The 16848-nt window shown below is 41.6% G+C and overlaps 1 protein-coding gene across 3 annotated transcripts in view; it reads left to right on the top strand.

Moving 5' to 3' along the window:
* The window catches only part of LOC144492979 (fibronectin type-III domain-containing protein 3A-like), a 144164-nt gene that overhangs the window by 95027 nt on the left and 32289 nt on the right, over positions 1–16848 (top strand). For all 3 annotated transcript variants that reach the window (XM_078211716.1, XM_078211717.1, XM_078211718.1), the window contains one exon: positions 4971–5267. In XM_078211716.1, coding sequence (XP_078067842.1) covers positions 4971–5267 — 297 coding nt within the window. The remainder of the gene's footprint in view (positions 1–4970; positions 5268–16848) is intronic.

Genomic DNA, 16848 nt, shown 5'->3' with positions numbered 1-16848 from the left:
ATTGTCTCACTTGGTTTCCTAATGTCCGTCAGGGAAAGAAACTTGTAATCTTTACCTGGTGAGGCCTACATGTGACTCCAGATCCACAGCAATGCAGCTGACTCTTAGCCCCCTCAAGTGCATTTGGGGATGGGCAATAAGTGCTGGTCCAGCCAGCGACATCCACATCCAATAAAAAAAGATTTTAAAAAGTAAGGCATCCTTGCTCCTGTACCCAAGTCCTCTTGCAGTAGAGGTGATGTAAGAACAACATTTGATCAAATAAGGGTGGAATGAAAAAAAGTTAATGGAGCAGAAAATCTTGAAAGACAGATAGGAAAACATTACAATTAGGAACTCTTTACAAGATAATCAGCTCAAATGAACTAAAAGCCAAAAACAAGAAAGCTAATTATGGTGCATTGTCATCATTATATTGTTATGGGACTAAAGGGAAAATTAAATCTAAAGAAATAGACATGTAAATACTTGGATACTAAAGGAGAGGAGGACAAATGGAAAATTGAAAGCTTGAGAGCTTAAGCTTGTAAAAAGCCATCAGGCAGATAGAGAAATTACAAAATCAAATTATCAAAGAATGAGATCCATAACAAAAGCAAAAATAAAGTAGGAATCTATGTTTCTTCTATGTTTCTATTAGGTAGGCCTAAAAGGTAGGGATATGTTCGGCACAACTTGTGGGGCCGAAGGGCCTGTTTTGTGCTGTAGTTTTTCTATGTTTTCTATGTTTCTAAATGGTGCCATTTAATGGCAGAAGTAATGAATAACCAGTTCACCAAGGTTTAAGATGACATAGACACTACTAGAGAGTTTGCTTAAAAATAATATTATAGTTGAGATAGAAAGGGAGAAAATAATTGACAATAAAGGGAGCAAAACTAAATGAGGATAAAACTCTTGGGTAGATGGTATGCCTTCATGCATAGTGAAGAAAACTAGGCAGAATGTAATCAAGGCACCTAAAAGTTCCAGAGAAGAGATCTAGTGCCAGAGGACGGGTGGACAACTATTTCTGTACAATGCATGTATAAAGGGGATAGAACAAAACCTGGTAACTATCGACCAGTTGGCTTAACATCAGTGATCGGAAAGATATTGAAATTGGTCTTGAAAACATAATAAATTGAGCCAGTATGGATTCCAAAAAAACCAAGTCATGCTTAACTAACTGATAAAAATCTCTGAAGGTGTCATGCAATAGATGAAAGGCCTTTGATACACAGTAGGCTCTTGACAAAAGTGAAGGCATGTGGAGTAAGGATAATTGGCTGAATGGATAGCAGATTGATGGATGAAAAGCAGTGAGTAGGCGTAATGGATAGTTACTTAGATTGGAGGAAAGCAGAGCCATGTTCCAAAATGATCGGTGCTGGAACCACGATAATCAAAATTTACATTAATGATTTGGACTTAGGAACAAATTTGTAGATGATGCCAAACTGGTAAGCATAACTAACACTAAGAAAGCTTGCACACTGGGCAGTTAAGTGGAAAATCAGCTTTAAACATGGAGAAATGTTAGGTGGTACACTGATAGGCATGATGTGGAGATACCAACATGAATTGGGGTGGGCACAGTAAGAAGCCTCACAACACCAGATTAAAGTCCAACAGGTTTATTTGGTAGCACAAGCTTTCCGACCTCCTCAGAAGACAAACACGGGACAAGACCGAGAGAGTACCCTTCATTGTCCAGTACTTAGTTTGCTGCGAACAATGGTCTGAGGTTGCGCAGTTGTTTGAAGCAAGGGGTGGCACGGTAGCGCAGTGGTTAGCACTGCTGCTTCACAGCTCCAGGGTCCCGGGTTCGATTCCCAGCTCGGGTCACTGTCTGTGTGGAGTTTGCACATTCTCCTCGTGTCTGCGTGGGTTTCCTCCGGGTGCTCCGGTTTCCTCCCACAGTCCAAAGATGTGCGGGTTAGGTTGATTGGCCAGGTTAAAAATTGCCCCTTAGAGTCCTGGGATGCGTAGGTTAGAGGGATTAGCGGGTAAAATATGTGGGGGTAGGGCCTGGGTGGGATTGTGGTCGGTGCAGACTCGATGGGCCGAATGGCCTCCTTCTGCACTGTAGGGTTTCTATGGTTAAGTAGTGGGGGTGTGGGGATGGCCTTGGCGAGATGTTTGTCTTTATCCATGATAGTTGAAGGCTCCAAAGAAGATGTGCTGTAGCTTCTCCGCTCCGGGGAAGTACTGGACGACAAAGGGTATTCTGTCGGTCGTGTCCTGTGTTTGTCTTTGAGGAGATCAGTACGGTTTTTTGCTGTGGCCTGTTGGAACTGTCGATCGATGAGTTGAGCGCCATATCCTGTTCTTATGAGGGTGGAGTCTTCAACATGTCATCGATGAAGACAAACATCTCACCAAGGTCATCCCCATACCCTCACTACTTGCCTTCAAACAACCGCGCAACCTCAAACAGATCATTGTTCGCAGCAAACTACCCAGTCTTCAGGAGAACAGCGACCATGACACCACACAACCCTGCCACAGCAGTCTATGCAAGACGTGCCAGATCATCGACATGGATACCATCATCACACGTGAGAACACCATCCACCAGGTACACAGTAGATACTCATGTGACTCGGCCAACATTGTCCACCTCATGCTGCAGGAAAGGATGTCCCAAGGCATGGTACATTGGCGAGACCATGCAGATGCTACGACAACGGATGAACAGACACTGCTCGACAATCACCGGGCAGGAATGTTCCCTTCCTGTCGGGGAGCACTTTAGCAGTCAAGGGCATTGAACCTCCAATCTTCAAGGCCTTCAAGACGCACGACAACGCAGAAACTGATAGCCAAGTTCCGCGCATATGAGGACGGCCTCAACCGGGATCTTGGGTTCATGTGACAGTACGTGTAATCCACACCATTTGACCTTGGCTTGCAAAATTCTACTAACTGTCCTGGCTTGAGACAATTCACACCGCTTTAACCTGTCATTATCCCCCTCTCCACTTGCATTGTCTGTTCCTGTAAAGACTTGATTACCTGTTAAGACTCGCATTCCAACCACTACCTTGCAATTGAGTCTGTGTCTATATATGCCCTGTTTGTGAAATCAGCTCTCCACTCACCTGATGAAGGAGCATCTGAAAGCTCGAGATACCAAATAAACCTGTTGGACTTTAACCTGGTGTTGTGAGACTTACGGTACACAGGAAAATAAAAGCATCACTTACTGCTGAAAAGATAAATTGATTAAGGTGGAACAACAAAGGAATCCAGAGGTACACTTGAACAAATCATTATAAGCAGTATTGCAGGTCAGCAAACAAATCTAAAATGCTAACAATGAACTGGGACATGGAATTGATTAGTGGAGTAAACTTGAAAAAGACTCTGGTCAAGCTGCACTTGGAATACAATGCACAATTCTGGTTTCCATGCCACAAAGGAAATGGAGACACTGGAGAAAGTGCACACCCAATTTACAAGGATGACACCATAATTGAGAGATTAGTGCTATTGGAAAATATTGAACAGGCTGGTGCTTAGTTCTTTAGAAAAGAGAAGATTTAGAGCAGACCCGGTAGAGGTCACTAAAATAATACACGGGTGGAGAAAATATTCCCATTCATGACAGAATCCAAAAGTAGAAGCAATAAATGCAAGATGATTGCAAATCAATCCAACAGGAAATGAGGATGAATCCCTTTACTTGGTTAGAATGTGGAACCTGATACCACAGGATGCGGTTCAGGCAAATAACTCAGATACTTTAGAAAGAAAGGGAATGAAAAGATATGCTGATAGGCTGAAAAGAGGTATATGGAATGGAAGGAGATTCATGTGGAATAGAAACACCTCATTAGTTTGGCTGAATAATTTATGTAAGAAAAGAACAATTTTTGCAGCATAGCAATTGTCTGCCATCTTTCCTATGCCTCTGAATTTTATGCACTAAAGAAGCTGCCATTTCTTTTGTACGTGAGCTTCTTTCACAAATGAAAGATTCTGCATCATTCACAGAGGTCAGCAAAAACAGTTTTAATTCAACCATCAATAAACCCCAACAGTAAGTGCTGCCTAGTAGAGCAGAATCGAAAGTATTAAACCCAACAATACATTTTTGTTGTTGTTGTTCTTTTGAGGCCACTTTAAATAGTGTTCATCAGTGAGTTTTCTTAATAGCCATTTCAGTCATTTAAATTACAATATTAATTACTTTCAGGTTGCTAAGCTTTTTATTTCTTGTTAATTTTCAATTTTTGAAATTTACCTTGTCATCATTTAAACTCAATTAGTCCAATAAAGGGATCAGATTTGAACCCAAACAAATTCTTAATTCCAACAAGATTTGATCTCCAACTGTACCTTTACAGGTCTGGCAGCAAGTGTAATTTAACTTCAGTCAGGTTTGTCTATTTATCTGTTTTCTGTGCTGCTTCCAGAGATGTATTTTGCAAGTCTCATGAGAAGTCTTGTTCAAGTCCTAGCTTTCCATTCCCAAAACAGCACACCCAAACACTGGTTTATCATTGGGCACAATTTGTGGAATGCAGTCAGTTGGGTTAGATTAAAACCAACAAGGACCCATTGATAAATGCTGGGATAAGCCAACGGGACCCATTGATACATATTGAGGTGAACTGTTATGAAATGGAGTATCAGTAAAAAGAATGACACTGCAGCTTGTAAACTTTTTCAATTCAACATTCCATGATGCTCAATCGGCCTTAAAACATTGTACCATTCATGTATGGGCTGCTAGATGGAGCATGGTGTCATTGAAGTGAAATTGGCATATTGAGCCCCAGGTGTAATTTTACTCATTGTTTAGATTCTCCCTTTGTCATAGATAAGATTTGTGTAGGAATTGGGAACACTGGGATGCTTATAAAAGGAAAGCATGATTTTCAGTAATGGGTTTCTGCACAGATCAGTGGTATAATATATCAACAAAAAATCAAAGCGTGAAATTGCTTCATAGCATTGATTATTTTCTGTAACTTTTTTTATAGAATCTCGCTCGCCTCATGGAAGGTCAAATTTCAACCACAGAGATGAAAGGACTCTTAAAGCACATGAACGTTTGCAGAAAAGGCTTAAAGAGAGACAAGTGGGAGGACAGAAAGATAAACCCAATAGCCCCCCTTCTTCTCCGCATAAAAGTCACTCAATTTCACCTACAAATGTGCAAAATGGATATGGAAAGGGACAAGCTACATGTAGTGTTACAGGGACTACAACAGGATCAGTAAAACTGAAACCGTCTGGAAAAGCACAAAGCAGCCCACAAGTTGATGCAGAGGCTGGAGGTGAGAACTTGCCATTGCTTCCTTAGATACACTTAAAGAGCAAGCATGTGTTAAAATTTAGGAAGATGGTTGTTTGCGCAGCTGACTGGCTTCAGTAAATGTTATGTTAATACCGTTCTCATGGCACAAGATGTTTATGTGCTTTGGAATCTCTGGAGATTCAGATACTTTGACTTGCAAATAAACCATGTTAAGCTGGTAGTTAGAAATCATTCTAAAATTTAGCAATGGGTTGTTCTTAACAGTGAAACATTTTATCATTACAATTTTAATGACACTTGGAATCAATATGTGTAATTTGAAACTTGAATTGAGTATATTCATACACAACCATGCATTTATTGCTCTTCTATGACACAAGCAATTGCCAGCAGAATTTTATGTATTTAATCCAATTCGTAAAAGAAAAAAAAGCTCATTTAAAGCCATTCAGTAATCTAAAAAAACAGACACATTTAATTTAAAATATCAACGATATCTGTTCTGAACAGTTTCTTGCACATGGTAATATGAAATGTGTGGTTGCTGCAAACGCTGTTCAAAATTATGTAACAGTGTATTAAAATGACAAGAGAGATCACTGAAGCGTAAGTGTCATCAGTATATTGGTTCTGTTTAGACAATGAGTGCGAATTGTTGACTTAGCAAGGGGGAGCTGATTTAATATAGTACTGGAGTCTCGTGGATTTGTTATTATTGTCAAGACAGCTCCATTGCACCTTACAGAAAAAATATTAGATTTTATGACTTTAGCTAAATCAAAAGCAAACATTTACAAAGTTAAAAACAAAGGAAATTAGAAATTAACTTTGCAACTGTTTTCTGTGAAACTTTGAAATATGCATTGTGACCGACAGTTCCATTTGGGGGGACAAAAAGAATAGAAACAGCAAAAGAAAAATTGGTTCTGTGAATTTGTGATATCACTTTTTAAGTCTACCCCATAAAAGAAACAAAATCCTTTGATGCTTAACCCAAGGATAATGTGGACTCCAAAACTGCATAACCAGGATATAATACAAATGACTTGATTTTTGCATTGAACAGAGCAAACAGAGACACTTTTCTGTGTCTCCTTTTTGCCCTCTGAGCAAGAAGTGCATGAATGAAAAGTGCAAAATATATATAAAATTGTTTCCAATGTGCACAAAAAACAGGAAAGTATATGAAAATGTTAAATGTGAAAAATATAAGAAATTTGGGAAACTTAAAAGAAGTGAAATAGTGGAAAAACATTCAGTTTTTCTATTGAGGCATTGTTAGCCATGTTATCACAAGTATTTTTTGCTAAAAGAAATACAGCAATGCTAGCATATCACACATCTTAAAAAAGAGGATCCATCATGTATGATGAACTTGGCCCATAACATTGATGGAAACTGAAGAACCGCTTAATTTGATGATCTGTTGCTGACTTTGGGTTATTTACAAACATGACTGATTAGGATGAATGTGTGAACAATTGGTGAGAGTCAGAACTCTCTAATTTGTTTCTAATGTTTGAATTGAGACTTTAAATTGCTAAACTTTAAGGATTGAAACTACATGTTGCTCACTGATACAAATACTCTGCGGAAATACTCATCCAACTCACGTGCCACTCACTCAGGATTGGTTAAATACTTGCAGTGGCTTGTACAAGGGAGGACGATCTATATTGTCTGAGTGGAGTTTGCCCATTCTCCCTGTGTCTGCGTGGGTTTCTTCTGGGTACTCTGGTTTCCTCCTACACTCCAAAGATGTGCAGGTTAGGTGGATTTGACATTATAAATGTGTGGAAGTTCAGTGATAGTGCAGGGGAGAGGTGGTTTGGGTAAGTTACTCCCTCAGAGTTGGTGTATGGCTTGATAGGCCAAATGGCCTCTTCTGCATTGCAGGGATTCTATGATTCTATGACAATGTTCAGTGTTTATATCACAAGATTTGAAAGAGAAAATCATTGAGTCATTAATTTAAAAGAGCATATCTTTTACAGGAAGCTGTTTATCGCTTCGAGTGTTCAAAAGTAAACCACATTAATATTCTTTCTTCTCATTCTGCGATCCACCAAGTTTACTCAGGATAAGATAACTAAATTACACTGGAATCAAAAATGAGACAATAGGATTTTTTTAAAAAGTCATTCTCAGGATGTGGGCGTTGTTGGCAAAACCATCATTTATTACCCATCCCTAGATTCCCTGGAGAATGTGATGGTAAGCCATTGCCTTGAATCACAATGTTCACTTCCTTAGCCTATGCACTAGCTACCACCAGCTCAAGACAATTCTGCACTTGGATTGTCCATTTTTTTTTAGATTAACTTGATCTTCTAACATTGTGTAATCCCTTAACACTATAATCATACTGAAATGCCATGGTATAACACAAAGACATTGCTCTTTTTGTCTTAATTTTTTCCCTTTTAACTCTTTGGTTGTGCCTTGGACTCTGGTTTCATTGAGTCTTGATGATGAACTGCAGCAAGTTATCTTGCTCTTGACGTGCAAATTTGCATCAAAAATTATTTAATACAGATCAGGAGTCAGTTTTTTTTAGCCTTGGATGCCACGGCCAATCGTACATCCTACTTGCAACCCTTGTAAGATCAACTAACAATATTGTTTTATTCATTCATGGGATGTGGGCATCCCTGGCTGGGTTGGCACTTATTGCCCATCCCTAATTACCCTTGAACTGTGTGGCTTGCTAGGCCATTTCAGAGGGTATTTTTTCTTTGAAGAGTCAACCACATTGCTGTGGATCTGGAGTCATATGAAGGATGACAGATTTCATTCTCTAAAGGACATTAGTGAAACAGCTGGGATTTTATAATAATTGACAATGGTTTTGTGTTCATCATTAGGATTTGAATTCCAGATCTTATTTATTGAATTCCAAATTTCATCATCTGCCATGTTGGGATTCAAACCCTTGAGCCCAGAGCATTACCCTGGGTCTCTGGATTACCAGTTTAGCGACAGTACCGCTACATCACCTTTAAATGATTGAATCCAGGTCTGTCTTGTCTAATATGAACCAAGGATAATACAGGCCCTTCAGCCCACCAAGCCTGCACTGATATGTAGTTTTTATCCCGTTTGCCTCTGGTTCATGTGTCTATCAAGGTACACCTTGAATGTTGCTAAGATACCACCTTCCACCAACTCCACTGGCAGTGCAATCCAGGTACCCACCACCCTCTTGTGCAAAAAAACCCTTTCCCTGCATGTCTCCCCAAACTTACCACCTCTCACCTTAAACCTGTGCCCTCTTGTAGTCGACACTTCCAGCCTGAGAAAAAGCCTCTGATTATCCACCCTATCTATGCCTCTTATAGTTTTGTAGACATCTATCAGGTTGCCTCTCAGCCTCTGTCTTTCCAGTGAAAACAATCCGACCTCTCCTCATACCTAAAACCCTCCAGACCACGCAACATACTGGTCAACTTTCTTTGCACCCTTTCCAAAGCATCCATGTCCTTCTGGTAGTGTGGCGACCAAAATGGCATGCAGTATTCCAAATGCAGCCTAACTAAAGTTTTATATAGTTGTAACATAACTTGCCAACTTTTATACTTGGTGCCCTGGCTGAGGAAGGCAAGCATGCTGTATGCCTTCTTGACCATCTTATCCACCTGTGTTGTCACTTTCAGGGAACCGTGGACCTGTATGCCCAGGTTCCTTTGTAGGTCAATACACCTAAGGGTTCTGCGATTTACTGTATAATCCGCACCTGAATTTAATCTTCCAAAATGCATCACCTCATATTTGTCTGGCTTAAACTCCATCTGCTATTTCTCTGTCCAAGTCTGCAATTTATCTATATCCTGCTGTATCCTTTGACAATCCTTGTCATGATCTGCAATTCTGCCAATTTTTGTGTCATCCGCAAACTTACTATTCAGACCAGCTACATTTTCCTCCAGATCGTTTATATATTACGAACAACAAAGTCCCAACACTGATCGCTGTAACCACTAGTTACTGATCTCCATTCTGAAAAGCACCCTTCCACCGCGACTTGTCTTCTATGACCAAGCCAGATCTGTATCCATCCAGCCAGCATATCCCAGATCCCACGAGACTTTACCTTTTGTACCAGCGTGCCATGAGGGACTTTGTCAAGTACCCTTCTGAGTCCATGTAGGCAACATCCACCACCTTTCCCACATCAATCATTCTTGTCACCACCTCAAATAAATCAAGTTAGTAAGACATTATCTTCCCCACACAAATCCATGCTGCCTATCACTAAAAAGTCTATTCACTTCCGAATGCGAACAAATCCTGTCGCTCAGAATATTTTCCAACAGCTTCCCCACCACTGATGTCAGGCTCGTCAGGCTCACCAGCCTGTAATTACCTGGATTATCTCTGGTCCCCTTTTTAAACAAAGGAACAACATTGGCCATTCTCCAATCCTCTGGAACCTCACCTGTGGCCAAAGAGGATGCAAAAATATCTGTTAAGGCCCCAGCTAATTCCTTCCTTGCCTCCCACAGTATCCTGGGATAATTCCCATCCAGCCAGGGGGACCTGTCTACCTTAATGCATTTTAAGACACCCAATACTTCCTCCTCCATTATGTTGACCTGCTGAGAGTGTTCACACATCCTTCCCTAGCCTCAACATACCCCATGTCCCTCTCTGGTGAATACCAATACAAAGTTCTCTCTAAGGATCTCGTCCACTTCCTCAGTTACCTTCGGAATAAATTTGCTGTGTCTGCTGTGTCATCTGAAAACTTCCAAAGTATAGATAAGCAATGAATAGAAACTTGCCGCAAATTTTCTTTCACTATTGTGCCTAATTTCCTTAATCTCCTCTTAATTAAATGTTAAAACCTACTTAAAATTGTCTAGTTTTCTGTGCCTGTGCTGATGTGATTCATGCTAGAGGTGGGACTGTAATCTTTAAAGTTCCATCCCCGTTTAGGAGAAAGGTTTAGAACTTTTGTTTCTTCAAGAACCCGGGCAGTGCTGGTACAGCTGTATAATGCCCATTTACATTTGGAGTGAACAGAAGTGGTGGTGTATCTTTTATGAACTGCTATAGCTATTAACGATTGTGTTCTGAAGATGGGATATGGTAGGGATTTTGACCTAGTGATGATGAAGAAACTGCAATATATGTCCCAAGTTAGGATGCTGTCCATAATACATCTTTGATTTCAGTAACTTATACTGTGCTCAGTTATATTTTCCCATGCTTAATGGTAATTGCTGTTTTACACATTAGTATTGTCTCAAAGGAGAACGTGCTTATTTACTGTTGGATAATAGAATTATTTCTTTATTTTTTTTTAACTTTAAGCACTCCTGGATTTGAGCATGTTCCAACTGAGTGTATTCAATACCAATATTTGTTTCTAAATATATTGCAACCAATGGATTGTTTCTAATAATTTTGAGAATAGTCTTATTTTTGGACAATTTGTGCAGTCGTAAGAAAATTTGAGCTTTTGAAGCCTAAAATTCAGGAACTATTTAAAATCCTGATAAATTTGTGCTTCTGTATGTGTAGTTGCACATTTGAAGAACTGAATTTCTGTGGAGGGTCACCTGATTATCCATTGTAACTTTGACAAAACCTCATAAAAAACACGTTCACTCTTATCTTCTGAGGTTTTTTTTCTGTTACACATTACACATTGAAAGAAAACCATGAAAATTAGTATCCAGTTGATTATCACGAAGTTAGACTGAAACTTTATCTGCCATTCGGAAATGTTACACCTTGAAGTGCAATTAGCTGCACTTGACCAATTGTTTTGTAGGAAGGACAGAAACAAACAAGTAAACCAAACCCACTAAAAACCATGGCCGGAAGTTTCTGGTCTTCACACCTGCAGGATCCTCGACAATGCCGTGGGTTTCCCGGCGACGAGGGGTGCATTCAATGGGAAACCCTATTGACAACAGCGGGACTAGATGATCCCACTGCCGGCCAATGCTGGGCAGTGGTCAATCCCACCAAAAGGGTTTTTTTTTCACTTCAGTAACATATCCTGTGTAGGATAGTAGAACATAGAACATAGAACATAGAACATTACAGTGCAGAACAGGCCCTTCAGCCCACGATGTTGCACCGACCAGTTAAAAAAAAAAACTGTGACCCTCCAACCTAAACCAATTTCTTTTCGTCCATGAACCTATCTACGGATCTCTTAAACGCCCCCAAACTAGGCGCATTTACTACTGATGCTGGCAGGGCATTCCAATCCCTCACCACCCTCTGGGTAAAGAACCTACCCCTGACATCGGTTCTATAACTACCCCCCCTCAATTTAAAGCCATGCCCCCTCGTGCTGGATTTCTCCATCAGAGGAAAAAGGCTATCACTATCCACCCTATCTAAACCTCTAATCATCTTATATGTTTCAATAAGATCCCCTCTTAGCCGCCGCCTTTCCAGCGAAAACAATCCCAAATCCCTCAGCCTCTCCTCATAGGATCTCCCCTCCATACCAGGCAACATCCTGGTAAACCTCCTCTGCACCCTCTCCAAAGCCTCCACATCCTTCCTGTAATGTGGGGACCAGAACTGCACACAGTACTCCAAGTGCGGCCGCACCAGAGTTGTGTACAGTTGCAACATAACGCTACGACTCCTAAATTCAATCCCCCTACCAATAAACGCCAAGACACCATATGCCTTCTTAACAACCTTATCTACTTGATTCCCAACTTTCAGGGATCTATGCACACATACACCTAGATCCCTCTGCTCCTCCACACTATTCAAAGTCCTCCCGTTAGCCCTATACTCAACACATCTGTTATTCCTACCAAAGTGAATTACCTCACACTTCTCCACATTAAACTCCATCCGCCACCTCTCGGCCCAACTTTGCAACCTGTCTAAGTCTTCCTGCAAACTACGACACCCTTCCTCACTGTCTACCACACCACCGACTTTGGTGTCATCAGCAAATTTGCTAATCCACCCAACTATACCCTCATCCAGATCATTAATAAATATTACAAACAGCAGTGGCCCCAAAACAGATCCCTGAGGTACACCACTTGTAACCGCACTCCATGATGAATATTTACTATCAACCACCACCCTCTGTTTCCTATCCGCTAGCCAATTCCTGATCCAATTTCCTAGATCACCCCCAATCCCATACATCTGCATTTTCTGCAGAAGCCTACCATGGTGAACCTTATCAAACGCCTTACTAAAATCCATATATACCACGTCCACTGCCTTGCCCCCATCCACCTCCTTGGTCACTTTCTCAAAAAACTCAATAAGGTTAGTAAGGCACGACCTACCTGCCACAAAACCATGCTGACTATCACCTATCAATTCATTACTCTCCAAATAACTATAAATCCTATCCCTTATAATTTTTTCCAACATCTTGCCGACAACAGAAGTGAGACTCACCGGTCTATAATTCCCGGGGAAGTCTCTGTTCCCCTTCTTAAACAATGGGACAACATTCGCTAACCTCCAATCTTCTGGTACTATACCAGAGGCCAACGACGACCTGAAGATCAGAGCCAGAGGCTCTGCAATCACTTCTCTTGCCTCCCAGAGAATCCTTGGATAAATCCCATCCGGACCAGGGGATTTATCTATTTTCAGACCCTCCAGAATATCCTGCACATCCTCCTTATCAACTGTAATACTGTCTATTCTACTCCCTTGCAACCCAGTGTCCTCCTCAGCTATATTCATGTCCCCTTGCGTGAACACCGAAGAGAAATATTGGTTCAATGCTTCACCAATCTCCTCCGGTTCCACACATAACTTCCCTCTGCCATCTATAACTGGCCCTAAACTTGCCCTAACCAACCTTCTGTTCTTGACATACCTATAGAACGCCTTAGGATTCTCTTTAACCCTATCCGCCAAAGTCTTCTCATGTCCCCTTTTAGCCCTTCTAAGCTCGCTCTTCAACTCCCTCTTAGCCAATCTAAAGCTTTCTAGTGCACTACCCGAGTGCTCACGTCTCATCCGAACATAAGCCTCCTTTTTCTTTTTAACCAACAAAGAAACTTTTTTGGTGCACCACGGTTCCCTAGCCCTACCAATTCCTCCTTGCCTGACAGGGACATACCTATCACAGACTCGCAGTAGCTGCTCCTTGAAAAAACTCCACATGTCGGACGTTCCCAGTCCCTGTAATCTCCTAGTCCAACCTATGTTTCCTAATTCTCTCCTAATAGCCTCATAATTACCCTTCCCCCAGCTAAAACCATTGGCCCGAGGTTCATGCCTATCCCTTTCCATCACTAAGGTGAACGTAACCGAATTGTGGTCACTATCACCAAAATGCACACCAACTTCCAAGTCTAGCACCTGGTCTGGCTCATTTCCCAGCACCAGATCCAATATAGCCTCACCTCTAGTTGGCCTGTCTACATACTGAGTCAAAAAACCTTCCTGCACGCTTTGAACAAAAACTGACCCCTCTAACGAGCTAGAGCTATAACAATTCCAGTCAATATTAGTCAAGTTAAAATCCCCCATAACAATTGCCCTATTACTTTCACTCCTAAGCAGGATTGACTCCGCAATCCTTTCCTCAACCTCTCTAGAACTTTTAGGAGGTCTATAAAAGACTCCCAACAGGGTGACCTCTCCTCTCCTATTTCTAATCTCCGCCCATACTACCTCAACAGATAAGTCCTCATCAAACCTCCTCTCTGACACTGTGATACAATCTCTGACCAATAATGCTACCCCTCCCCCTCTTCTACCTCCTTCCCTACTTCGACTAAAACATTTGAACCCCGGGACCTGCAGCATCCATTCCTGCCCCTGCTCTATCCATGTCTCTGAAATAGCCACAACATCGAAGTCCCAGGTACTGATCCACGCTGCAAGTTCACCCACTTTATTGCGAATACTCCTGGCATTGAAGTATACACATTTCAAACCCTGCTCCACCCCACCTCTGCAATGCCGTGCATTGCAGTCCCCATCCATGCATCCCTCACTTTCAGCCCCACTACTCAGGATCCCTCCCCCCCCCCGAATCAGTTTAAACCTCCCTGCATGGCCTTAGCAAATTTACCCCCCAGGATATTGGTCCCCTTCTGATTAAGGTGTAGACCATCCTTCTCATAGAGGTCACACCTTCCCCAGTACGAGCCCCAATTGCTTAAGTACCTGAACCCCTCCCTCCTGCACCATCCCCTCAGCCATGAATTCAAACCTTCCCTCTCCCTATTCCTCTCTAAACTATCCCGTGGTACAGGCAAGAGTCCAGAGATAACCACTCTGTCAGTCTTGGCCTTTAGTTTCCACCCCAACTCCATAAATCCCTGCCTAATATCCCCTTCCCCTATCCTCCCTATGTCGTGTGTCCCCACATGTACAATAACTTGTGGTTTATCTCCCTCCCCCCTAAGAGTCCTGAATACCCTGTCAGACACATCCCGGACCCCAGCCCCTGGTAGGCAACACACCAACCCTGAGTCCCTACCTTTAGTTCCGACCCTCCTATCTGTCTCCTTAATTGTGGAGTCCCCAATCACAAGGCCCAGTCTTTTACAGCCCCTAACCACCTGAGCTTTCTCACTCGGCTCACCCCCAGAGATCTGCTCTCTATGCTCAGTTGATTCCTCCTCAACTGTAGCCTCCAGCACCGAAAACCTATTATGGAGGGGAACCGCCCCAGGGGATTGTCTTCCCGATTGCTTCTTACCCCTCCTCCTGGCATTGACCCAAGCCTCATTTCTAGGAGTTACTATTTCTCTATAACTCCTATCAACTTCCACCTCCGCCTCCCGAATTATGCGGAGTTCCTCTACCTCCCCCTCCAGCTCCTTTACACGCTCCTCCAGAAGCTGCAATCTAATGCACTTCTTACAACTAAAATCTCCTGAAACACTACTGGATTTCCTCACCACATACATCCCACAGGAGATGCAGCATACTGCCTGAACTGCCATCCCTGAAGCCATTACCAGCAAGAAAAAAAGAAAACAAAAAACTTCCCCACACTTCCCCAACTGTCACTCTCCACTGCAGCCCGAGCAACACTCCCTCAGTGAGACACCAACTGTCACTCTCCACTGCAGCCCGAGCAACACTCCCTCACTGAGACACCAACTGTCACTCTCCACTGCAGCCCGAGCAACACTCCCTCACTGAGACACCAACTGTCACACTCTACTGTAGGTTCTGTAGACAGTGAGAGCATTACATAGGACCTCTATAGATCAAAAGTCCTGTTACAAGTGGGAACTACTGTTGGTTAAAATATTTAATCCAGTTCCTTGAAGCTTGAAGAAAGAAATCTGAGCCAAGCTATTTTAATCTTCTGGCTGCTCTGCAAGGAGAACATTTAGTTTATTGTGCTGTCTGCATCTAATCACTGTATTTTCATTTCATTGTTTCAATAGACTCGAGCACAATTGCCTTCAATCTGATACTCTTTTCTGGCACTGGTCATGCTGGGAACTTTATTTGCTTCAGTGATTGTGTAAACTTTTGAGCAACATCTTTGGTACATTAAAATCTTCTAATTGGATTTACATAAGTTTTGAGAAATGTCTTTCATTCCTTTGTGAGTTTGGTTTATTTTCCAGGAAATCCTGTTTTCAATCTTTAATGGCAATTCTCATAATTTCTATCTTATAATTTGTGTATCAGCCTTAGAAAGCTGAATAACCAATTAATTGTTTTCATCCTATAACAAACTCTTGATTCCTTTCAAAAATGGACTATGCCAATATCTGTTGCATTTTAAGCACTGAATTGTCACCTGATGAACAAAATCTATTTTTTCCCCCTCAAACATACTGCATATCTGCTTGAATTGCAGTTGAACTAAAACAATGTTCAGAAGTGACGTTTTGGAATTGTATCAACTTTAGCTAATGAATTAACCAGTGTAAAGTAAATATTTATGTTCACATAGGATCTTCTCAAATTTGTCAATACCCCAAAGGCCTTCACATATATCAAATTAATTAGAAGTGTAGTGACTGTAAAATAGGAAAATTTAATGCAAACTCTCAAACAGCAAGATGAATAGTCAGTTAGGGCAGAAAGTTAGCAAAGACACAGAGCTCCCTATTCTTCAACTTGTGTTCTAGGATTATTGTTTTTCTATTGAATGACCAGAAATGGAAGGCAAAGTTTGTTTATTTTCTTGTCTGAGGGATGGTACTCTTTCAATAGAGGACCAATATTTAGATTGGCACAGGGTTTAAATGGACAGCTTTCTAACTTGTGATTGTTTTTAACTAAGCATGGCCACGTGAAGCTAGTTATCCAAAGGTCTAGAGCCACAAACTACCAAGGAGCATCATCCAAGAAACGTTTATCTCTGACATTTTGAATCTTCCCATATTCTACTTTCACTTCAACAGGCAAAGGTCTTTTCCTCTCTGCCACTTGGTTGATGTGGCAATGGGGCGGGGTTTGAGGTGGCAATGTTAGATGTTTCTGGCAAGTGTTTAGGGAGGTGGAGAGTGATGTAGGATTTGTGTAAATTGTGCGTTATGTAGCTCCAGCCATTAGCGTACGAGACAAGCTTAAAGGACAAACTGTTCTTTTTGTGTCCATCAATTTCCTGCAATTTTTAGGCAAGCTAGTTGCTGCTAATTGTTTCGCTGTTATTGCCCCACATGGCA

Source organism: Mustelus asterias, chromosome 4, assembly GCF_964213995.1.
Source record: "Mustelus asterias chromosome 4, sMusAst1.hap1.1, whole genome shotgun sequence".
Lineage (NCBI taxonomy): Eukaryota > Metazoa > Chordata > Chondrichthyes > Carcharhiniformes > Triakidae > Mustelus > Mustelus asterias.
Note: the sequence above shows the minus strand (reverse complement) of the source record. Positions and strands in the feature narration are given on the sequence as shown.